This window comes from Vicugna pacos, chromosome 6 (assembly GCF_048564905.1).
Source record: "Vicugna pacos chromosome 6, VicPac4, whole genome shotgun sequence".
Classification (NCBI taxonomy): domain Eukaryota; kingdom Metazoa; phylum Chordata; class Mammalia; order Artiodactyla; family Camelidae; genus Vicugna; species Vicugna pacos.
In genome coordinates, this window is record NC_132992.1 from 9,223,320 (window position 1) to 9,247,599 (window position 24,280).

The 24,280-nt window shown below is 41.4% G+C and overlaps 1 protein-coding gene across 1 annotated transcript in view; it reads left to right on the forward strand.

Annotated features, from left to right (window-relative positions):
• MYO1E (myosin IE) overlaps positions 1 to 24,280 on the forward strand; it is a 189,682-nt gene that overhangs the window by 87,359 nt on the left and 78,043 nt on the right. The window contains exons 5-7 of the mRNA XM_006210989.4: positions 15,155 to 15,242; positions 18,987 to 19,076; positions 23,102 to 23,233. Of these exons, the coding sequence (XP_006211051.1) occupies positions 15,155 to 15,242; positions 18,987 to 19,076; positions 23,102 to 23,233 (310 nt within the window). The remainder of the gene's footprint in view (positions 1 to 15,154; positions 15,243 to 18,986; positions 19,077 to 23,101; positions 23,234 to 24,280) is intronic.

The following is a 24,280-nucleotide window of genomic DNA, read 5'->3' on the forward strand; positions in this document are numbered from 1 at the left end:
TATTTGTGTTCATGTTTTTTAGTTCTAAATTTTTTTCTTGAATTTTCATTCTTGAAAATTTTTTATTGTGGGTATTTACAAAAATACACAAAATTAGAAAGAGTGGGATAATACGCCCCTGTGTATCTGTCATCCAGCTTGTACAATGATGACTATGCAGCCAGCCCTGCTTTACCTTCCTCCTCTCCTGCCCCCACTTGGTTATTTGAGACAAATCCTAGGTAGGCAGTCATTTCATTTGTCCCTCACTTAGTATGTACCTTTAGATGATCATTCTTATCACACCTGAAAAAATGAACGATTCTTTCAATGTCATCTAATATTACCAGTTTCAATTCCATGACTGTCTTATAAATTGTTTTTCATAGTTGATTTATTTTTATTTAGGTTCCAAACAAGGTACTTGGTTGTGTCTCAAGTCTTTTAATTGTTAACAACTCTCTCTTACTCTTTTTGTTTTCTTGGCATTGATTTGTTAAAGAAAAAGGTCTCTCCTGTGCAGTTTTCTGCAGTCTGGGATTAGATAATTATATACCATGACATTGCACTGTCCTCTACATTTCCTGTAAATTGGCAGTTAGATCAAAAAGCTTGATCAAGTTCAGATTCAATTTTTTTTTTTTTGGCAAAAATGCTCCGTCAATGATGCTGTGCACTTAATGCCTATGGGTCTCTCTGTGTGTGATGTTCAGGTTACCAGTGGGTCCCTCCAGTATAAATTCTCATTTCACAATCATTGTTTAATTAATGGTTGAAAAGTAGTTATTTTCTATTTCTATGATTGCTTCTACATTAATTTATTAGTTGCAATTCTTTTGTTTACCATAAAATATAATTTATATGGGAAATTAGATTAAAAACTTGATTTGTTGTCTTTTTTTTAATGTATTGTTGGAGTCTGCTTGCTAATATTTTGTTGAGAATTTTTGCACGTATGTTCACCAACAATACTGGCCTATAATTTTCTATTTTGATAGTGTCTTTGTCTGCTTTGGTATCAGGGTGATGATGGCTTCATAGAATGAGTTTGGGAGTGTCCCCTCCTCTTCAATCTTTTGGAAGAACGTTGTCTTTATTTACTAATTTTCAAAGCAATGAGTCGATGCCCTGGCATCCTTCTGAAGTAAAATGTTTTGGTTTCCAATATCACTCTATACTAGTGGATTTTAAATACCTTGTCTGTTTAACTATGTTGTAGTCTCTTTTTCAGGCTTGAATGGTCCTATCGGTATTGGCTCCTTTGTCCCTTTGACACAACTCCAGTAGCCTTGGGCAGTTTCCTTGTTTTAGATGTTCCAGGCTCATCTTGTATGTCTTCTGCCAAGCCCTGGAATTGGCCATTTCATCGAAAAGCCCTGGTTCACTTTAATGGGAAATAGTATTTAGAGACCGGCAGTCTTGCCACCGAGTCCTCACTGCCATGTGTTATCAATGTTTCCTGTTCTTTTCAGAGGGCAAAGACAAGGAATATGAACTTTTTAAGAAAACAAAATGAAACATGAGTTCATATTGATAATTTCCAATTCGTGTTTAAGATTATAGGGTTTTCACTTCTTTGGCTATTATATTTGCATTCTGTTTCTCTTAAGCTATAAACCTTGGTTCCTGGTGATTAATTTGCTCTATACTCTGTATGTGCATAAAAGTATAAATAAGTATATATAAATGGATACTTATAAAAAACAATATGTATTTTATATAGAGCATATATAATGGGATGAAGCAAATAGTAATTCTCTTACTGCTTGAAGGTAACAATACCAGCATTTTTCATAGCAAGACTGAGCTCACTTTAAAACGTCTTTGTTCTTCTTTTTTGTCCTTAGGAGTTACAGTCAAAATACTCGGTTTTAAAAGTCACTTAAAATAATTATTTTCCGTGTCATGAACATACCAACTTGACCTACAGATAGGTTCATTTATTTCATTTTGGATTTTAGGAGTTTAAAGATTTTCATTTTCATTTTGTTTTATAAGTGTTTAAACTATTTACATGGTTCTAAAGTCAAAACTATAAAACGAGAACACGGAAGTGTTTCAAGATAAATATAGACTTCGTGACATTTTACCTCTAAATATTTCCATATAATCTCTTGAATAAAAGTGTTTTCTTACTTAGGCCTAAGCCCATTATCACGACTAAATAATAAGAATTTAATATCATCTAAAAATAAGCAGTCTGTATTCAGATTTCTGTAATTGTTGTAATCATGTCCTTTCTTGTCGTTTTATGTCAGTCAGGGAACACTGGCTGCGTTTGGTTATGTGTTTTTTTTTTTAACCTGTTATCCTCTCTTTTTTATTGTTGTTGATCAACCCAGTTTTCCTATAGACACTTTTTCGATTTGTCCAGTTGCTTCCTCACGGTCTCATTACTTTTCGTTCCTTCAGTATTCTGTAAACTGGAAGTCAGATCTCAATACTTAATCAGCTGCAGGTTAAGCCCTTTGGAAGGAACACTTGGGTGTTGATGAGTTTGGTTACTTAATTGGAATTGCTTCTGTTTGACCCCAAGTGGAGGTCACTGGCCAAGAGAGAGGTGGGAGGTGTTTTCTTGTCTTGAATTAAATGAGAGAGTGTAGGATGCATGTTCTGATACCTTCCCTTGCCGTGTCTCCTTCCTGCCAGGCCCCTAGTGAGATGAGGAGGAAGGGAATGGTCTTGTTGCATGAGTGTCACTAGCCTGGAAGCTGCCTCCGTCTTCTTCAGCCCACCTCTCTCCCTCCCTCGGATCCCCTCAGTCTGTCCCTGCAGGATACACGTGCCCTGGAGCAGGACACATGCCCACTTCTAAGGTCCCTCTGTCCTGCTGTTCAGGTGGCAAAGACTTGAAGGCCCTGCTCCAAGGAGCTCTGCTGCAGCGTGTGTGCTGTAATACAGGAGATGGCAGAACAGAGCGCTGCTTTGGCGTCTGACACTAACCCCCAGAGTTAGGGCCAAACTTCACACGTGCAGGGCTCAGTCCTCTGCAAGCCTGCCCTCACTTCAGACGCCAGCTGCAAGTTCAGGGGTTCCCACCACACCCTCAGTTTTCAGTAATTTCCTGGAACGACTCCCAGTACTCATGAAAGCCCTGAACTTATGGTTACAGCTTTATCATAGCAAAAGGATTGAAAGCAGAACCAGAAAAATGTAGAAACCCAAGAGCAAGGTCTGGGAAGGTCCAGACGTGAAGCTTCTGGGCATCCGCCCTCCAGGGAGCCGTGCACGGTGTTCCCTCCTTCCGGTTATGGTGTGTGGGTTGGCAGTACTCTTACCAGCTAGAAAGTTCACCCAAGCCTCTGGTGTCCAGAGTTTCGATTTGGGCTTCGTCACATACTGCCTGCATGGCTGACCTGTGGTCTCCAGCTAACGTCTGTTGTCTTCATTTCACAGACTGCAGATCAGAACTTAGGTGCTGCTTTCCAGAGCTCTTCTCATAAATCACTGTCCAGTTCCCAGAGCCCCCAGGCAAACAGAGACTCTCCTGTTGGGCAAGACATTCCAGGGCCCTGGAGCTGACCTCCTAACATCGGAGGGCAAAAGCCCGATCTCTCTTTGTGCACATTCTTTAAACTCCCCAGGAGCTGTGGTTCCCCTGCTTTGAGAAGGGAGATTTGCTCTCTCTGGCGTGCCTGGTTCACTCTCGCCAGCTCTGCAAACCTGGGCAGCAGGCCAAACCCTTGTCCAGGCCTTGGTCAGTTTCTTCATTTGTGAGAGAACTGATTGACCAGATGATCGCTGAGCTCGCTCCTGGTTTTGGGTTTGGAACTCTTCCTTCCAAATCATGCTCGAGGGAAGGGTGGGCAGGGAAATGCTGTTCCGGGTGCAGAGGCTCAAGTTTGGATTCTTGTTCCCTGGGGGCCCAGTCCTAAGTGCTGCCTGCCTGAATGCATTTGTGAACAGAAAACACACAAAACCGATTCTCCTCGGGGCTGGAAGAGAAACCTGCTCCTTGTGCAAAGGGCTTCTGCCGTAGCTGGAGAGACTAGGGATTTTTACTATCAGGTAATTAGGAAATAAAAAAATTAACCCTGGGGCTCTTTTAGACCATCAGCTTCCAATTTCCTTGGTCTAGGACCTTATCTCCGTGATGAAATCCATGTTTTATTTTTATTTTTTAATTTTAAAATGAATTATTAAATGAATTTATTTTGCTATCTGATTTAGTAAACATTTTATTAAATACTGTATGTACATAAGTATTTTTTGTTTAGAGCCATTTCACTTTAGAAAGGAATATCTTTGGGGTTTACAGAACAATATGTATTTTTTGCATTTTAAATCATGACAGAAGAAGCTGAAGTGAGATCAAATACACTTATAGTAAGGAAGTATTGAAAAAGAAAATTATATTAAGGTGATGAGAAAATTTCTTATGACTTTTTTTTTAGTTGAAATATAATTGACCTACAGCACTCAAATTCCTTTTTCACAACATAGTGATATTTCTGTACATTACAAAATGAGCACCACGAAATGCACACTCTTAGATGGAATAAGGCAGTTCGTGGAAGCAACATTATCGGCTCCCTCCCAGTCTTACTCATGTTTTCTAAAGAGGTGGATACGGCAACAGGATGGACGGGCAGCTGACTGTTTCTGAACTAGGAATCGGTGTAACAAATTGAATCTAAAAAGAAGGAACCAGGGAAGAAGACAGGCTGCTTTCTCAAGCACAGGCCTCCACGTAGCCTTGGTCCTGAGTTTTGCAAACATGTACGGACTTGATTTGTCAAAATATGTGAAGAGGAGCAGCCCCATGGTAGACTGATTGGCCAACCAGACTCCCAGGGAGTGTGAATTAGACCCTAGTTCATGATTTTATAAGAACTCTGCCCATGGACTGCTCGGTTGATTATTTCCCTGGAGCACAATCCAGGGGGGTTGCCAGATTACCATTAGGGGGTTGGATTCAGAGCAGAGGAATGACCATAATGGGTGCGGTCAGCATGCCATGGCCCCCACCCCCGTCTGGCGACAGTGACCTGAGGGGGCTACCTTGCTCATCAGCAGTGTGTTTACTTGGAGAAGACCCATCATGTCTGCTGTTTATTTTCCCATCCTGACCTCAGTAGGTCAGCCCTCTCTTGTATTAACCTACACTTCATCCGGCCAGCCCATTAAGTTCTAGCAGGAGGAAGAAGCCACGGTTTGCCTCAGGTATTCCCCTAGGCTGCCCCAACTGCTCACTGGCAGACGGGTTGGGGAGCGTTGCTGCTCCAGATGCTAATTTCATCACCATGCCTTGCGATCACTCATTTAACTTTGCAGGGATAAATATTTCCAATTCCTGAAGTGCCCTGAAGACATCTAGGCTACCCATCTAGAAATTCTCTTTCAACTGATTTATGGTGGGCCCAGGACATGAGTGTCTTTTTTCAAGGTCCCCAGCTTATTCTAATTAAGAACCAAGATTCAGTCTCTTGAAGCCCTAATTCCCAGTCTCCTCTTAGCTTTAGCACCCTAAGTCCAGGCAAGATGCACTCGCTGAAGGCCTGCCCTCTGCTGGGTGCTTTCCATATAGGCTACATGTATCTCTTTTCATCTTCACTCTGGGGGTCGGCATTGTCTTTTGAGGTTTCATCCAGAAAATGAAGCCTAGGAGAATTCTAGGATCCTCAAACTGGTAAATGGCACTGCCTCTGTTTGAACTTAGCCCTGACTGATTTCAAACCTCATCCACTTTTCTCTGTGCTCTACCGTAAGTGACACCTCTCAAATGTCCCACATGTCAGTGGAGCTGTTAATAGCTGCATATACTACAAGATGAGGTCAGGACATTAGATGTGGTTAATTATCCTGGACTTGCGCTCCTAAGGTCAAAGGCTCCCCCCACAACACAGATGCTTTTTAAAAACCGAATCCTTTATATATTGTTGGCCACAGTGCTCTCTGCAAAGCAGGAGACGGCCAATGATTCTGACTGTCAGTTGGAGGACAAACAGTTGACACACAGATGCACTTAATGAAAGAACTTGACCTTATTGATATGTTCATCTTGATTTCTTAGCGAGAAGTGAAGATGAATTTACCCACCAGATGGTCATACGTGGGCCATTTCTTTATCTTGATCGACTTGTTTTCCGGGACGTGTGTGAGGAGTCAAGGGTGAGTATTGACCCTTGCACTGCGTGCCTTCTGCTACAGAAGGCTGCGTCGGCTGAGGAAGCCCACAGGGCAGCTTTACTTTTCACCCTGCTGTTCACCCCACAGTATGTTCCTCGCCAGCCATGTAGTTTTAAATGAGTTATTCTCAACTGAAAGTTGGGGTCGTTCTTTATCAAGTGGGCACACGCTCATTACATGAAGACATCAGAAAGGACTCCAACTGTAGAAACTGTGGCCTCTCTCCTAACCTAGGGGTTCACACGCTCTGGCCCATAACCTGTTTTTGTAAATAAAGTTGCATTGGAACAAAGCTACCCCGGTTGATTTCCACATCGTCTGGCTGCGTCTGTGCTCCGGCTGCACATTTGAGTTGTAGTGACAGAGACAACCGTATCTGGCCTCTTTTTATCAACTCCAGCCTTAAGCACAGGTTCTCCCTGGGGGGTAACCCCATTTACATGACATTTCCTGTACCTCGACTTTTAACAAGTTCATAATGGTTCTTTTTATTTTACCCCCAAACTTACTCCTTTACCAACACTCTTCTTCCAAACACAGTTGCCAGACGAATGCTCCTTCCTGATGGCATTATTTAGCCGATGTCCCACTCCTGCTAAGATGTCTCAGTGGCTCTCCGTTGCCAGTAGAGTCCAGGGTCCCTCACTTAGGACCCCTCCAGCCCCACTTCCTGCCACTCCAGCCAGGTCGCTCTACCCTCTCCCTCGAGTGAGCCGTGTTCCTCTCTAGCTCCCAGTCCTCACCCAGGTTGCGCTCCCTCCCTGCCTGGAGTTATTTCCCCCCAACGCTGTTCTCATGTACCCCAACTCCCTGGTTTCTCCATCCTCAGCCTTTCAGTAGTGTTTTTTATATACCCCTCATTTTCCCCACCTGCTCAATATTATTATTCCTTTTTTCAAATTTGCATGTGCTCATTTTAAGTAGTTTTTCCATCCTTGATGACTTGAAACTCATGTTAGAATTCTTGGTTTCTCTGATGCATACAATATGTCTTTAGTGATAATTTTGAAGCTGAAATGCTAGCAATAAGCTGTAAGTGCTATTTGCATGTAGAAAAGGGGGAGATGAATTTGGACTGAAACAGTCCACAAAGGTGTTGCAGAGGTGTTGGGACTTGGCTTGAGTCTTTCCTATAGGATGTGTGGGGTGAAGAAAGCTTCGATGGCCTGACAGCCTCTGGAACCCATACTGTGTGATGGGGAGAAAATGAGGATACCAGCGTGGTTGTTAAGATTGCCATTATATGAAAATGAACATATGTATGTATATGCATGACTGGGACACTGTGCTGTACACCTGAAATTGACGCATTATAACTGACTGTACTTCAATAAAAAAGAAAAAGAAGATGGCCATTGACAAGTGGTCCTTTTAAACTACTTGAGGGCCATACTTGCATCTTCCACTTCTGCTTCTACGTGATAGCCACATAGTCTTTGCGCAGCAGTGCAGGACTGGTTGATTTGGGGAGATATGGTTGATTTGGGTGATAGGTCACACAGACTAGGCGATTCTGCAGATAAACCTTCAGGCCTTGGTGCTGTCTCACAGGTCTCTGAGCAGAGGCGTGATCCCATAGGAAGCTGGTTCACAGAGATGAGTCTATGGGTAGAAGAGAGATGGGCTCTTGAGAGGATACAGATGTCTGGTGAGCTTATGAGGGCCTGACCTGAGTTGGAAAGGCAAAGAGGAAACTGATGCGTGACATTCCATAAGCCTGTGAAGGAATAAAGGAATAGGAGGTGAACGTGGACTCCAGGCAGAACAGAAAAACACAACCGCTGTGGGTACATTAGTATCACTGACATGATGAGCATCTGAAGACACAGGTAGACCCCTGTTATTTCCAGTAGATGAGTGACCCATGTCTGCCTAGCTCAGTCGTCCTCTGTGCTCCGAAACCCAGAATTCGGCTCTGTGTTTTAGAATTACATGTGTCATACCTTTGAACCTGCTAGAGACATCTATGCAAATTTATTTAATAAAATCATCATAGTACAGAGGGGAAAGACAGCTGGCAAGTTTTTCTCGTGTTCTCTGCCATCTCTGTAGAACTAGACCAGACCTTAGCAGTGTGGCCAGAGGCGTTTCTGACGCCCTTGCCAACTGACCTCTGTGGAGACTTAACGGGGTCTTGGAGAACATTTACGTGGCAGTTTTATTGCTGCCATCAAAAGTGAATTCCTATCACTTTTGGCCTGCTTCAGCTCTTGCCATCCTATCCTGGTTTAAAAAAAAAATGTGATGTCAATTCGAGAGTCTCGTGTTTGATGTGTTGTCTAATTTTTTTTTGCTTAAAACATTGTTCAGCAGCTGTTTTTCTGAAGAGTGCGATGCTCTGTCCTGCAGTCTTGGTAGGCTGTATCCTGAATACGTGCTGAATAAATATTTTTAAGAACTAAATAAAGACATGTGAGGCCTTCTGAAGGCACATCAATAGGATTTGGGGACCGACTAAATATGAGAATTATCGTAGAGGAAAAGGAGATAGTTGTCACGATTGTACCTAAGATTTCTGAACTGTCTGCGTCATGAGACATTTTGGATTCGGAATCCCTTAGATTTGCAGTAGTAAGGATTAAAGACTAAACAGTTTAAAAAATCAGAGCACTTCTCATGTTTGGCTTGCGTGTTACCTCTGCCCTCTGCCTCAGCACCTTCGAGTGTTTGGTGGACTCTCAAGCTGTCTTTCTGTCTTTGATGTATTTCAAGATGTATTGTGTTATTACCGTTGGAACTCTTCTGTTTCTGGTGGTCCACCCAGTTTCTTGTTTATCCCAGCACCAGCATCCTTTGAGGTTCCCTGTCCCTCTGGCCTGGAGTTGGGAGGCCCGGTCAGCCCGCACCCCTGACAGTGGTGTCTGTGGGACCACTGCCCTCTGGCTGTGGGTTTGAAGAGCCGGGCCTCAAATCTACTCTTTTCCCTCAAGCTCACTGCAAATCTTACCTACTAGCCTGTGTTGAAGAGTGTTATTTAGGAAGTCTGACTCATTAGCTAATTAATATATTATCTATAATCATAATGTAACCCTTTTTTGAGTACTTGCTTTGTGTCTCAGTGTCTTTTACTTGTATAATTTACACCCTAGTAAACTAGGTATTGCCCCCCTTCCCGCAGATCAGGAAACGCCCTTTTTTGTAGATCATTACCCCAGAGAGGTAATGAAACATGTTAAGCGTCTCGCATTTACAATGTGGCAAAGCCATGCACCAGGCCCAGGCTGCCTGGCTCCACTTTTAGTCTCAGTCCACTTTTCTCTGCTGCTTTGAGCCAACAGGTGGCGGGTTGCCTGGTTAATAATCTGTTACCACCCACGGTCATGTGGTGCAGTGGAAAGATCGCTGGGGTTGAGTCACAGGGTGGACTTGTTGTTCTGTTCTGTCTAAAGTGTGTGACCGCTGCACGCCTCAGTCACTTCATCTGCAAAATGGGGATGAATACCTTAAAGGAATATAGGGAAAGCTGTTGTATGAGGAAATACACAGAAACAATGTTTTTTTCAACTGCTAAGGAGTGATGTAAAATATTTGGTAGTAACTGTAAAAGGAATTACAGAGCTATTAGGTAGCTGAGCTGTGGCTCAAATGTGATCTTCAGACTGAACACTGGGTTCTTCCCACTGCATCAGGCTGGGCCAGGATGAGCGTCGCCCTGGGGCCATTTTCTTGGCCGGTTGTAGGTGGAAATTTTGTCTGCCTGATAATACTAGTTGATTTGGAAGAAATCACAGTTCTTGGTCTTATTCACACTTTCCTCATTATGTTAATGAATTTTTATCATTGACTCGGTAGTTTCGACATGTCTCTGTGGTTTTGTATTTTATTCCTTCAGCCGTTGCGTGTCCTGGAGGTTTTATTTTTCAGTGTCATCACAGGCTCTGGCAGATCAGAGCCTTCTCTCCAGCCCTGGAACCCTTCAGATGGGCAACAGAGATGCGTCCCTTCAGACTTACTTCTTCCCCACATCCAGCAGGGCTGCCAGGAAGGGTGTGGCGTGTGTGAATTGAGTCTTTGGAGAAGGCTGTCCGGAATCTGCTTTGATGTGTTCCTCATTCTCTATCCCGTCTAGTCTTGTGATCACAGTGGTGCAGGCTGTTCTTTGTTAGTTCCAACTGTGTGTGAGATAATAGGGGTTTTTGGCAGAAGCCTTACTTAAAGGGGTGTGTATGAGTAAAGCCTCAGGAGTAGCTCAAAGTTGGATGATACTGTGAACTGTGCGATTCATGGTGCTACTTTAGGAACCTCTGTTGGCTTTAATTGACCATTTAAATGTACATCTTCATCTGCAGCAGTATAGCCCAGGCTCCTGATTTAGACTGTCTCAAGTCCTTGCCTGGTGATGCTGTTCACCAGCTCTGTGTCCCTGAGCAAGTTCCATAGCCTTTTTCATCAAATGTCGGGCATGAGAATAGAACCTACCTCACAGGGCCATTACTCAAATCAAAGAATTGATACACGGGAAGCCCTTAGAACGGTCCTTGGCGTGCCTGAACCACTCACTGGATGCATGCTACAGTGATCACATCTGCAAAGTTTTGGTTTGCTTTCAGATTTCCTTTGGGATTGATGTCATTTCTCGTCTTCCGGACTCTTTTTCAGTCACTAATATATTTATCTTTATAACTCTAGAATTAAAAGAAAAGTTTTTAAACTATCTCTGTATTTCTTTATCCTTGGTTTATACCTTTTGAAACAAGAGTCAACTTCAATGCTAATATGTCCTTCCCTATATCAGAAAAGGATAAGCATTGGTCCCAGTGGGAATTTTCGGAGCTTCATTGTCTACCTGGTCATTCATTCTGGGCAGCAATGCTGCCCTCTGATGCTTGTGCGTGTGTGCACCTCTCCTCACCCCCCCTCACCTGGCTAACTTTACCCATCGCGTTGAGACTTAACTAGTATGACTTGACTTAGCTAATGTGACTTCCTTAAGGAATGTTTTCCTGACACACACTTAAGGATCCCTAAAACTGTACCCATATCTCCACGGTAATTTTTTTGTTTGTTTTTTAGAGAATCTTTAAAAAAAATTTTTTTTTTAATTGGAGGTACTGGGGATTGAACCCAGGACCTCATGCATGCTAAGCGCGTGCTCTATCACTGAGCTATTTCCCTCCTCCAACCCACAGTGTTATTAAAGGGTCTCCAGGGCAGGAGACACATCTCATTCCAGCCTCCAGCCTAGCGCTTGGCACATGGAGGTGCTTAGACAATGAACGCTAGGTAAACAAACACACATACAATTTTTGCTTAAAATTTTCATCCTTTCTAAAGTGTGAACAGGGGAGAGGGAGGGGGAGCAGGACAAATTAGGAGAATGGGATTAACAGATACAAACTACTATACATAAAATAGATAAACAACAAGGATTTACTCTGTCGCACAGGGAATTTCTACCCAATACCTTGTAATAACCTATAATGGAATATAATCTGCAAAAAACCTGAATCATTATTCTGTACAACTGAAACTAATATAATATTGAATATTAAGCATTTAAAAGATAATAATAAAGTACAAACAAATACAAAGTTGGAAAGGCAGTATTTCAATTATATTAACTTGGTCAGTTATAAGGGAAGAAGAGCTATTGTGGTGGGAACCAGCAGAGAGACTTTGAGACTTTGAGACTTTGAGACTTTGAGAAGGGGAGGTGGGAGTAGATGGGTGAATCTTGCAACCACAGGAGTGGCTGGTTCACTACTTCACCTATGGGCTGTCTCCCCCTCAAAATATGACTGAAATATTTTTACATTTACTACAATCAATTGAAGTGAATTGAAAAGACTATTGATTTTTAAGTGAGGAACATTCTTCAGGCTAAGAAAAACAATTACAATCCTTGAATCCAAGTATTAATGAATCATTGGAAATAGCTTTTTTCCCCCCAGAACATTCTTTCCATTTCTTTGAAATGTTAGCCTGTGTTTCCATTTGTATAACTAATGCACACAGAAACATTGCGTTATTTCCTATTTGAATTGATCTTTCCTATGAAGTCTGTCCTGACTATTTTAAATGTACTTAGCGTGTTCCCAGCCGGCTATGTGAGTGCTGGGAGCTGATTACAAATCCTTACTTCTAGGACCTGTCCTTGGAGACTGACATTCAGCAAGGCTGAAGACGGGCCCAAACGTAGGCATTTTTTAAAGTACTTTGTTGATTCTGATGGGCTGCTGAATTGAGGGACCACTGGGGCGTTTTTCCAATTGGAAGGTGCATACACTTGTAGAGTATTTTTTGGTCCACATTAGAAGTCAAGTGAAGGCAATCAAATTAAGAAAGGCTGCCTGTAACAATAAGCAAAACAAATTGCTGTGACTGCTGAGAGATGCAAAGCAAATAATTTTAGCTGTGCTGTATAATCTGTCTGATACCTTCACATTCATTTAACTTGGGTTTTAGTCCAGGGGGAGAAAGTCTTTTTCTCCCCTCATCCTGAAAGGGCCAGTATAATTATGGCTATATATACTGTAAGCCTCAATATGTACCATTCCATTCTTGTACCATATTCTGAGCAAATTACCGGCCTCGGATCAATAAAACTTCTTTTTAAGTGTCTGTAAATTGAAACCAAGAAATGAAAATTCTGATCAATATGCAGCCAGAACTAATTATTTTAACTCTTCTGAAAAATATCAGTTACCGAGAACGTGGATGTCCTATTATTGGACCTGGCATACTTATTTTAATACATGAAATGAACTGCTTTCCATTATTATTCTTTTCTCTTTTTTTTGCTTCCAACAGAAGACACAAATTATTTTATGCCTGATCACACTGTTAACCAAAGATACGATGGGGGCATCACTATACTTTTATTTAATAAGTCTAATAGGCTTTGTTGTTTTTTCTTTTCTCTTTCACACACACATAGCTTTCTCTAAGGAATTCTAAATATAAAAGTTGTTTACTCACGATAAATGTAATAATTTAGAGAAACTGATCAGTGTTGATTATCATTATGATGTGAGATCCCGCTTTTTCTGGAAATGCTGTTTTTAAAAATCTGAAATATATGCGTACTTGCCTCTCTCAAAATTTTAAACATAAGAGAAATCACATCAAAAGAAACAAGAATCATCCATATACCAGCCCCTCAACAAGTCAGAAATAATTTCTTTTTCCTTGTTTCATTTCTCTTTCCATGCAGTTATTTTTGCATAATTGTAATCAGGTTACAGGTACAATGTCTTCTGCTTACGTTGCCACTTAAACTTAACTGCATTGTCTTTATGTTGCCACGTGGTTTTCTGATTATTTTCCGTGTCCGTGGAATATTATATTCGGTGGTTGTACCATGGTAGCCTTGGACTTTCCAGTGTTCTTGAACGTTCACATTATTTACAACATTATACAGTGGAGTTTCATTGTTGACAAAACCTACGCTTCAAATGAGGGAGGGGGCATATTTTGACCCTGGACTGATCTAGCTTATAAATCATCTGATGACATGGACCGTTTGAACAGTTAACGTCCTCGTGAAAGTGAAATATTTACTCTGCCTACTTGTGCTTGTGATTAAGCATGTCCTCTGTAAACAGTGTGACACACCATCCCAGACTCACTGGCTTTCAACTTGTTGCTGTATCTTATGTCAGTTTGGGTTCCCTATTCATGTGACCTGGGAGTCGGGAGCTGAGGACCAGGTGGGTGAATGAGTTGAATAGATGGATTCAGACCTTTAGAGGCCCTCACAGAATCCGGTTCCCTCATTCTTCCCCATCATCTCTCTAATTAAACATCTAGCGGCTTAGTTCAGTGAAATTCAACAAAGTTCTGAGTTTTGCTATGATGGCTGCTTTCATCCTTTTTTGTTTTGTTTTGAAATATCTAACTATTTCCAAATTTATGTCAGTTTCATTTTGGTGGTAGGGGGCCACCTGGCTTGGTTGGACCCTAAACAAGTGTTTCCTCTTTTCTTGAGTACCCAAGCAATAGGTAATAGTTCACTAGTTTGGGTGTTCATAGAAGAACAGTTGCTCTGCACCCCCAAATTTTTGATCCCCAATAGCAAACAAAAATACTGTCTCATGAACTCACAGCAGCCTGAATTGTCATATTAAATTCCACCATTATTTTACATGCCTCACATTCCTTTCATCTAATTAATTCCATCATGGTAACACAAAGGCTATCGTTAGACAAATAAGAAATCTGACTTGACTCAAGCATGTTTTGAACTGAGGTCATCATCAGTCGAAGGGGATTTTGAAGGAAGAAATGGGCATTTTGAAGATACAAGTGTATGCTGTTAACAAAAGGCTTTCCCCATGCAGTAAGGCCACCAAACGGAAGTTGTCTTTGTTTTTCAGGATGTGGTTAATACTACCTCATCATTTAATTTTAGAACTTCTAAAATAAACTTGCTTACATCAGTTCTGGGTATATGGTTTGAAACCTGAGAGCGCCTACTTTTTCTTTCTTTTTTTCTTTTTTCTTTTTCTTCTTTCTTTCTTTCTTTCCTTTTTTTTTTTTTTCTAAAGTTTGGAAAATAATAAACCAAAAGAAGTCTCCGTGGTATCTTTTCCTTTACCAAAACCTCTGCTAATATTTTTGTGGTAGTTCTGTTTTTTTTTCTTATGTGATTTTTTTTTCTTTACCGTTTTGAAACCCTGTTTTATACGTCATTTGAATCTGATTTATTTCACTTAACATTACTTTATATGCTTCCCCCCCCATGTTTACAATCTTCATGTCAGTTGTAATCTGTACACTCTTATCGTTCTGGTGTTCTGTACTATTCCTGATCCTTTCCCCTTTATCAGGCATTTAAAATGCCTAATTGTCCTGTGCACAGCGATGATTATCAGGACCCTGGCCCACACACCACGTTAATAGTCATCATACAAGTCGTGGGGGTGACCTGTCCTGTTGTGATGTAACTTTCTCACTAGTATTGTGCTTTTTTTTTTTTTTTAACTGAATTCCTCTCTGCTTGTTTTCTGTTTTATTGGGGGTGGGGGGGCAGCATCTTTTTAGAGGGGAGGAGGGAGCTGGTCGGGAACTGCTTCATGGCTGGGTATTTTTGTCTTTCTTTCCTCAGCGGTGAGAGTGGTGCTGGAAAGACGGTGGCTGCCAAATACATCATGAGTTACATCTCCAGAGTGTCTGGGGGAGGCCCCAAGGTCCAGGTGAGTTCATGCTGTGGCTCTTCCTGAGATTTTGTACTTTGTGAAAGGAGAGGCTCCATTTGCTGTTTTGGTTTTTTTGTTTTGTTTTATGAAGGAGAGGTAACTAGGTTTGTTTATTTATATTCAGAGGAGGTACTGGGGATTGAACCCAGGACCTTGTGCATGCTAAGCATATGCTCTGCCATTTGAGTTATACCCTCCCCTGCGTTTACTGTTTAAGAAAAAATTTTTCTTCCACAGAGAAGACACTGGTTTTATAACCAAGAAACTTGAAGTCTGCAGAGAAATAGCACATTAGAGAATTATGACATGAAGATGCCTAATATCTAATGAGTATTATATACAATCAATGAAAAGTTCTCAAATCCAAAAGGAAAATAAAGAGCATGAAAGCCATCTCATAGAAAAAGAAATAGAAATGACTCATAAAGCATGAAAATACGCTCATCCCTAGCTAATAAGAGAAATACAACTTAAAACTACATTGAAGAACTGTTTCTTAACTCTCGGAGTGACGTCAATTTTTGTCGTGTTTTGTTGGTAAAAATATAGGGACATAGTCCCTCTCATACGTTATTGGTAGGAGCATGAATTAGCACACTTCTATGGAGGGCATTTTAGCAAAATCTATCAAATCTATTTGCATACACTCTTTGACTCATCAGTTCTGCTGAAGAGAATTTATCCTTTAGGTGGGCTAAATGGATGCGAAGTGATTCATGTGTAAGGTTCTTTGATGTGGCATTTTTGATAATGTAGAAGGCTGGAGACAGCTTAAATGTTCATCAGTCGGTGACTGGTGAAATAATTTATGGTTTATAATAGACTAGAATATTACACAGCCATAAACAATGAAGCTTTGTGTCCTAATAGGAATTGATCTCTAAGCTATGTCATGAAGTCCAAAAAGCAAGGTTCAGAACATTGTCTATTATGTGCTGCCATTTGAGGAAAAAGAGAACGTATATTTATAATGCTTGTATTTGTTTGGATATGTGTGACAGCTCTGGAGGGCTACACAAGAAACTAATAACAATGATGTCTTCAGGGAGGAACCTGGGAGGCTGGGACTCTGTGTACACCCTTGTGAAACTTTTATGTCTTGAACTATGTGAATAAATAGCAAATTCAAAAAATTTACAAAAACTTTAAAAAATGTATTTTAAAAATAGAGAGAAAAAGGAAAACAGAGAAGGGAAGAATGAAGAATTAGAGTGTTAAGGAAAGTGGGGAGACCCAAAGAATGAGGACACAGGAGAGAAAGAAAGGAAAAAGGAGGGAAATACAGTATGGGCAGAGAAGGGGCAGATTCAAGAGGAAGAAAGCGGTAGACACAGCGTCATCTGTCTTTAGTTTTACTCATTGTGGTTGCAGAATCAGCATCAGCCGAAATGGGTGAAGCTCCTCCCCAAAGAGCAATAGTTGATCGTGATGGAGGGGTAAGGTCCACAGGGGGCTGCCCAAACTCGTGTTCATCACTGGCACGGACAGCTGGGAACTTTTTATTATTATTATTATTGTTAGAAATCACGATCCAAGACAGATTTCCCCCTAAAGATTAAGTTTTTAATTAGAATCATCTAAGAAGTGATGTTACTGCTGTAGTCAGCTGTTAACTTAAAAAAATGACACATCAGTCTTCTCTTTATTATGGCTCTGTCTCCTCAATCAGTGGTGCTCCATCATGTCCTGGGGGATGAGAAAGCTTAAGGCAGAGTCCAGAATTCCTTATGTAGAGTGGAAGGGACTTAGGGGGCTGCCTTTACCCAATGAAAGGAAGATCTAGTGTAGCACCATCCAGTAGAAAGATGGTGCATGTCACATGCATAACTTCCGAGTTTTCAGTAGTCATATTAAAAAAAAAAAGTAAAAAGAAGCACATGAAATTAACCTTTTAAAATATATTTACTCCCGTATATCCAAAATATTATTTCAGCATATAATCATTAATCAATTAATGAGATATTTTATATTCTCTTTGGTCCTAAATCTTGGGAATCCAGTGTTACTTAAAGCTCGTCTCGGCTGGGATGTGCTGCATGTGCTTAGCAGCCACCATGTTGCACTGTGAGTGCAGCTGTAGAACTTAGATTGGTGTGGTCCAGTCCGCTTGCTTTTCTCCATTTGTGTGATCACACTCCATCCCTAGAAGACTGACGTGGAGCCAGGAATCCAGGCTGCTGTTTTGTGTGGGAGCTGCTCCTTTGATTTGCTCTTTCTCTCTTCCGCATGTATGCTTGCCACATGCCGCGAAATTCTTTTGGAAGTCTTGATGGTGGATGGAGGGATGGATGCGTGCATAAAGAGTCTCAGTTGAAAAGTCAGTAATTAAAGAAGGGAAGAGACAAGGAAGAGCCTTCCTTTTGTTCTATCTCAACAAGACGCTGAGTGTTGACAAGTGGTGTAGGAATGCCTGGTCCCAAATAGCAAGTGTACAAGATTAGTGTAGACCCACAAAGTTAAAATTAATTTTATAAAGAAAAGCAAATGTTACATAAATCCATGAGTTTTGAAAGGAGAATAAGCCGTGTAGAAGTATCTTTCTAAGCTCTGGAGCAGACTCCACAGAGGGACCACCCATAATTAGCTTTTCGTGCCTCCGCTAACAACATGTGCCCGGTTGATGGAATTCCACTTCTCATTCCTCTTCTCGGTGTTCAGAAGGGTGTCCGAGGAGCACTTGGGCTGTTACATAGTCAATTAGTAGTCAGTGCCTTAATCTAGTCTATTTGCTACAGACGGCGACCAGACTGCAGACATTTAATGTTGATTTTTCTCTTCCTGTTTTCCTATGAGGACAATGATACAGAGCTCTTGGCTTGAAATGAGTCAGTAGCTGAAGAGCACAAGCCAGAGACTTGTTATTTCTGGAGCCTGTTTAACCATAGCATGTGAATAATTAGAAGTACAAGGAATGACTCACTAGTCAAAAGTCCTCTCCAACATCAACTCCTGTCTGTTGAGCTGTCTTGCCCATGGGATGTTTTGCACACTTTGCAGTCTGACACCGAATTGGGGTGTTTGAAAGCCAAATTCTGCCCCTCCAGTAGGCCAGTAGTCCTTCCACACAACCCAGTGTTGACCCAGCATTGCTCCACTGGGGCCCCATGCTGGTAAGCCAGCAACACCAGGGAGCTGGTTTGAAATGCAGACTCTCAGACCCCCGCCTCAGACCTACTGACTCAGCACCTGCATTTGAACAAGATTCCCGGGTGATTCATGCACGATAAAGCTTGGGAAGCCTAAGACTCCATGTCTGTAACCTTGTTTGGGAAGGAGAAACTGTTTAATTTCTCTGAAGGTACCTCTCCCTTGCAGTGAAGGGGTGTGTGGGGGTGCAGTAGGTGGGTAGAGCCAGAGTAGTGATAGGAAAGACTCCGGTCAGAACCCAGGGAGATGCCCCTCCTGCCGTGGTTCCCGGTCCCCTGGGGAGCAGAGGGTAAAGCTGCAGCATCCAACTTGGAAACCCAGCCTGGGACCGTTTGTAGATCCTGCTTTACAGTGGCGTCCCGGGTCCAGGGACTCCTGCATGGAGTCAAGGGAATTGGAAGATGGGAACACACAAACAGCATTGGGGCTGTTGAGTAGGAAGAGTAAATTCTCCCAAAACTCCAGGGGCGTGGATGTGAGGCCTGTCACCTTCACCGCATTCAGAAACCAGGTCCTCGGGGAGAGCCTGGCTTTACATTGCAGGGCAGATGTTCGCATCTTCTTGATTAACCTCTGCTCGGTTTGCCGTGACAGCATGTCAAGGACATCATCCTGCAGTCCAACCCGCTGCTGGAGGCCTTCGGGAACGCCAAGACGGTCCGGAACAACAACTCCAGCCGATTTGTGAGTCTGTGTCCTCTGATGGCGGATGTCACCTGACTGATGATGTTGACAGTCTAGTCTAAGTTCTGTGTCCCCGAGGAGACGGGGGCTTTCCACACATCATCAGGGGCCACCTCTTCAACCTTTTCTTCATTTTCTCTAGCAGTGGGCTGTCAGGCTTCAGTGTGCCCTTTGACTCAAGTTATTTTTGAACCTTGGGGATGTCAATAAGATAGTTTTTGAAAACAGTTCTCAACTTGCGCTGCCTTCCTAAGGAGAGTGAAGTGTCCGCTCTGGTCTTGGAGGAGTTCGCTCTGGGCCCTGGAGGGAGAAGAGGCTTTCTTTCCCAGACCAGGAACTGAGTAGACTAGACCCTGGGTCCTGTCACCTTGCTTTGCTTCCTGGAACTTGGGTTTTGGACACTGAAGGGAGCGCTTTGATCCAGCACCTTGGAGAGAAACTTTCTCTTCTCTGTCAGTAGAGGGAACGGCTGTCTACCCCACCCCCTTGGCCTTGTGTGTGTGTTCTGTACGTATTCACGTGACATAATAACCTCCCAAAGTGGCTGGGCTTGGCCTCCAGATTGCCTCCTAACTGGTCCGCTTACCCAGGGTAATGAAAATATCAGCCAAATGCCTTGACATGAATGCCTCTGTCTACGTTTTGATTGGAAGTCTGGCAAGGATGGATGTGAATATATTCCCCTTGACAAAAAGCCACGTTTGCAAAGAAATGAGTGTTTGCCCAGTAGCTTTGATTATGTAAATTTTATATCTTATCTCAACCATAGATCATGTCTGGCAGTAAAGCATTTAGGGAGCCATCTGTGAGGCGGATTCTGGACCATTTTAAAATAAATAAGTGGGAATCTTGGAGAAAAATGATTTCTTTTTCCCCCTTCTGTTTTGGAAGGAAGCTTCTGTTTCCAAGAGGATTCTTACTAGGTTCTCAGGCAGCAGTTGTTAAGTTCCCTGGTGAGTTTAATCCATCAGAATTGCCCTCAGTTTCTTCACTGCTCAATATTATTCAGATTATTTACTTATGTATTCATCTTGCATATTTTTCTGCTGGGTTGTGTTATCTTGAAGTTTCTAGATAATGAAACGGGAAAGAAGATGTGAATGAATTTTTCGCTTGACTTTTTCTTCCCCGATTGTCAATCTCAGTCTGCCTTGCTTGACTTTTTCTTCCCCGATTGTCAATCTCAGTCTGCCTTGTAAAAACTTGACCAAATTCAACTCTCTAGCTACGCATTCCCCCTCTTTTGCCTTCCTTAGAGAGCAGAAAAATAACAAAATCAATATTTTTCTTGATTTTTGCAGTATAAATTATCCTTGGACAAGGAGGCTACTTCGGTCCATTTTTGTAAAGCAAAACAGAAATACCCAGTATTTTTTATTTTTCTGATGACAGAATTTCACACAACCCTGATAAAAAGATGGGAAAAAGTATAGACAGGCAATTCACACACACGCACACACACACACGCATGCACACCCACATCCAAACATACATACTTGCACATGTGCACACAGAGAGGAGTCTGATGGGGCCTCAAAAGATGTTCTAACCAATAATGAAAGAAATATAAGCTAAAACCATGTATCATTTTCTGTCTCACATAAGCAAACATTAAGGAGGCGGATAATACTCAAGAAAAGCTACTATTTCCCTAGGACAGCAATTTGACAATTCTCATCAAAACTTCAAATACTCATTGTCTTTGACCCAACATTACTCTTAGGGTATAATAGCCAAGTTCCCTGTTAATAATGATTTATTTTAAAAGATATCCTTGATATATTATTAAATTTTTAAAAAAGTTAAGAGAACAATATCTACAATATAATCCCTTTTTATATAAAAATGCACATTATGTAAAACATAATTAAGGTGTCCGTAAGTCAGAGTTTCGGTATACTGTTATAGGGGTTATTCAGTAGGAGGGTGGAAGTGGCATCAAGGTGAAATAATGGGTAATTTCACTTTTAAAAATGGGTACGTAGTGTCAATCTTAAAAATTCATGCTTACAAACTCTTTCAAGCTTTACGAAATATATGAAATATTTCCATCACCATTTAAAAACAGTACAATGAACATCGGTGTCTGTAGCACCGGGCTTAAGAAAGAAGATATTACCCAGAGTCAAAGTGTCCTTCCATTTACTTATGGAAGTGCCACATCCTCTCTTTTTACAATTTCCTCTTTCTCCCAGGCTGCTTTATGACAAAGCTAAACTTCCTGATCTCTCTTTAGGGGCTTTCGCTTTTATACTACAATTTTGAGTTGTGGATTAGCATTTCAGGTACATTAGAGCCACGGTTCTCGAACTTGGCCACATGTAAAAATCACCCAAGCTTTCTTTGTTTGTTTTGTTGTTGCCCTTGTTTGTTTGTTGATTGACCTATACTCAGTTGCCATGTGTCAATTTCTGGTGTACAGCATTATCTTTCAGTTATAATATACTTACGTACATGTATTCCTTCTGGGTGCCAGTCCCTAGCGACTGATTTCCTTGTTTGGATGGCACCAGGCAGCATTTCTTGAAGGCTCCCCAGGTCTTTGTAACAGGCAGCCATGGTTCTGAACCATTTTCAGAGGGACCTGAGAGTTTGCCATTTACCAAATCTGCCTCTCCTGGATTTGACGTCCTGTTTTGTTTTGTTTCCATCCCTAGATTGATGGGAAATGACAGTGGGATGGTGGGGTTGTACACAAATGGACACAGTGAGTCCCTTCGGAACACGCCCCAAGGGGAAGGATGGCCGTGGTAGGAAGCAGGAGAACTTGTTCAGCAAACTCTTCTCACAAACCACTGTAATTCGGGACAGCAGTGGTTTGTGGTCCTTCTCTGTGTCTGGTGCTCCTCTCCTGGGTGTTTGTCTTGGGGTTTTTTTTTGGGAGAGGGAGAAGGAGGAATCATCAGATTAAGACAAATAGATGGTTAGACCGTCGCCTTCTTTTATAGCCTTTTGGATACCTGGAGTTGGCAAGTAACTTAGCAGGAACACAGCAGGTACTGAGTGCTGTAGGCAGTAGGAGCAACATGCAGTGAGTTTATGGTTCTAGTCAGAGACCTGTGGTTTGGCACGCTTCAGCCCTGAGATGGTGGATTTCATCAGCATACACATTTAAAAAATATTTAATGTAAAAAAATTAAAATAATTTTAAGAATTAAAAAATTAAAAATAAATTAATAACTTAAACTTTAAAAATGTTTTCATTACAAAAAATAAAAATATTAAATGTGAATGAAGTTAGGCTGGGCATGCTGCACAGTTTTTGACTCTCAGCCACACTACTCCCTAAAAGTCACATTCTCATCTTTTTCTTCGTTTAAATTTACCTTCCTGGACCTTTCTGAGGACTGGAGAGAAATTAGATTGTAGTTTAAAAAAAAAAAACAAAAACCACTTCATTTACTCAACAATCTGGACATCTTTTTCAGCTACCCTCCAGGGCTTTATTCTCTTTTGTTCCTTATTAGCAGTCATTTAAAAGGAAATGTTAACAACAGTAACAAAAATCCCCACACCCACAGCTAGCTGAAAGGAACTTTATAAGCAAGCTTTTTTATTTTAGGTAAGCATTTTAGATGCTCCAGAGGTAAAAAGGGATTGCTTTTGCTCCAAGTCATTGAAATAAGTCTGCCAGAGGGAAAACTTGCTTCCTCTGAAAGAGGCTGATAGAGTTCACTCTTGTTAGATCAAGGGCACTGCGTGATTTTCTGACCTATTCTTTACAACTTCCGGTTTCGCAGGCAAGCGCCTCTTGGGGGAAGATGGGAAGGAATATAGCTTGTCCTTATTTAGTTGGGTTAGAATGGCAGATTCTCTGTCTCAACACAGAACTGTGTGATTGGACAAAGGCACATGTTATTGTCTGATAGGAAACAGTGAGGAAGTCTAGACCAGAATTGGGAATAATTTAGAACATATCTTTCATTAATGAATTTCCTTGAATTATATCCTGTACCCAAAAGCCCGTTTGGAACATCATGTTTTTGTTCACCAACCATTGAAGGAAATACCTAATTTTCTTGCAGGGAAAATACTTTGAAATCCAGTTCAGTCCAGGTGGAGAACCAGATGGTGGAAAGATCTCCAACTTCCTTCTGGAAAAATCTAGGGTGGTGATGAGGAACCCTGGAGAGCGGAGTTTTCACATATTTTACCAGGTTTTCCTTTATATTATTTCTTTCCTGCTTCCTTATTCCTTCTCCCCATTTAAAATTTTCCTTAAAGAGAAATAATCACTTCAAGGTCAAAAAGATTTTACTTAGACTCTCAAAAGCCAGGGAGAGTTTGGGACTAGAGTGGTGTGCAGGATGCTTTTAAATTGTGTTCTGGGCTTTAGGAAGTATCTAATTCAACTTTTTTTTAAAATGATTTTAAGTATTTAAAAAATATAATGGGTGGAGAATAATAAATAGCTCAGTGGTAGAGTGCATGCTTAGCATGCACGGAGTCCTTGGTTCAGTCCCGAGTACCTCCATTAAAATATATATATATAGAGAGAGAGAGAGAGAGAGAGAGAGAAACCATAAACAATTTTTTAATGTATGGATTTATGTATTAGTACTTCATATATTGGGGATCCACATTAGATTTTCTTTGAAGAATGGCCTGCCACTGTTTTTTGTTTTATTTTTTTGTTTGAAGATCCTTGGATCTGAAGGGAGTTAAGCTGTGTTGGTAGCTCACATTCAGTCTTTTCAATTACATAGACATTTTAGGTGATGGCAAAGAATTCTTCTGGTTAGCACTGGTTGTTTGAATGGTATACGTAAATGACCAAAAGCTTCTGTCAATTCAGTAATGCTTTTAATTGTATTAATCAAAGCAACATGTACAGATGTTTGAAAAGCAATTTCATGTTCTCACACATGGTATATTATTTATTGAGCACTAGAAAGAAGTTTATGATTATTTTCTGAATCCACCTTTCGATAAATGCCAGCCCCATTCCCCTCCAGAATCCTCTGCCCACAAGTTGGAAAGCCCCAGACTAGAGACTGGGAAAGTGATGAGCTCAGGGGAAGATGGAGTTGTAGGTTCTGACATAAAAGTAACAGTCCAAGCTGTGAAGTAGATGGGACTCTTGTGGGAGTGAGCGTGGGGAGAAAGACCATGCCGACATGGGACATAGGGACCTGGGGACTGTCTGTAGGATGAGGGAGGCACTGAGGAGCCAGGGGTGTGGTCGGAGGAGGAAAGCCAAGATC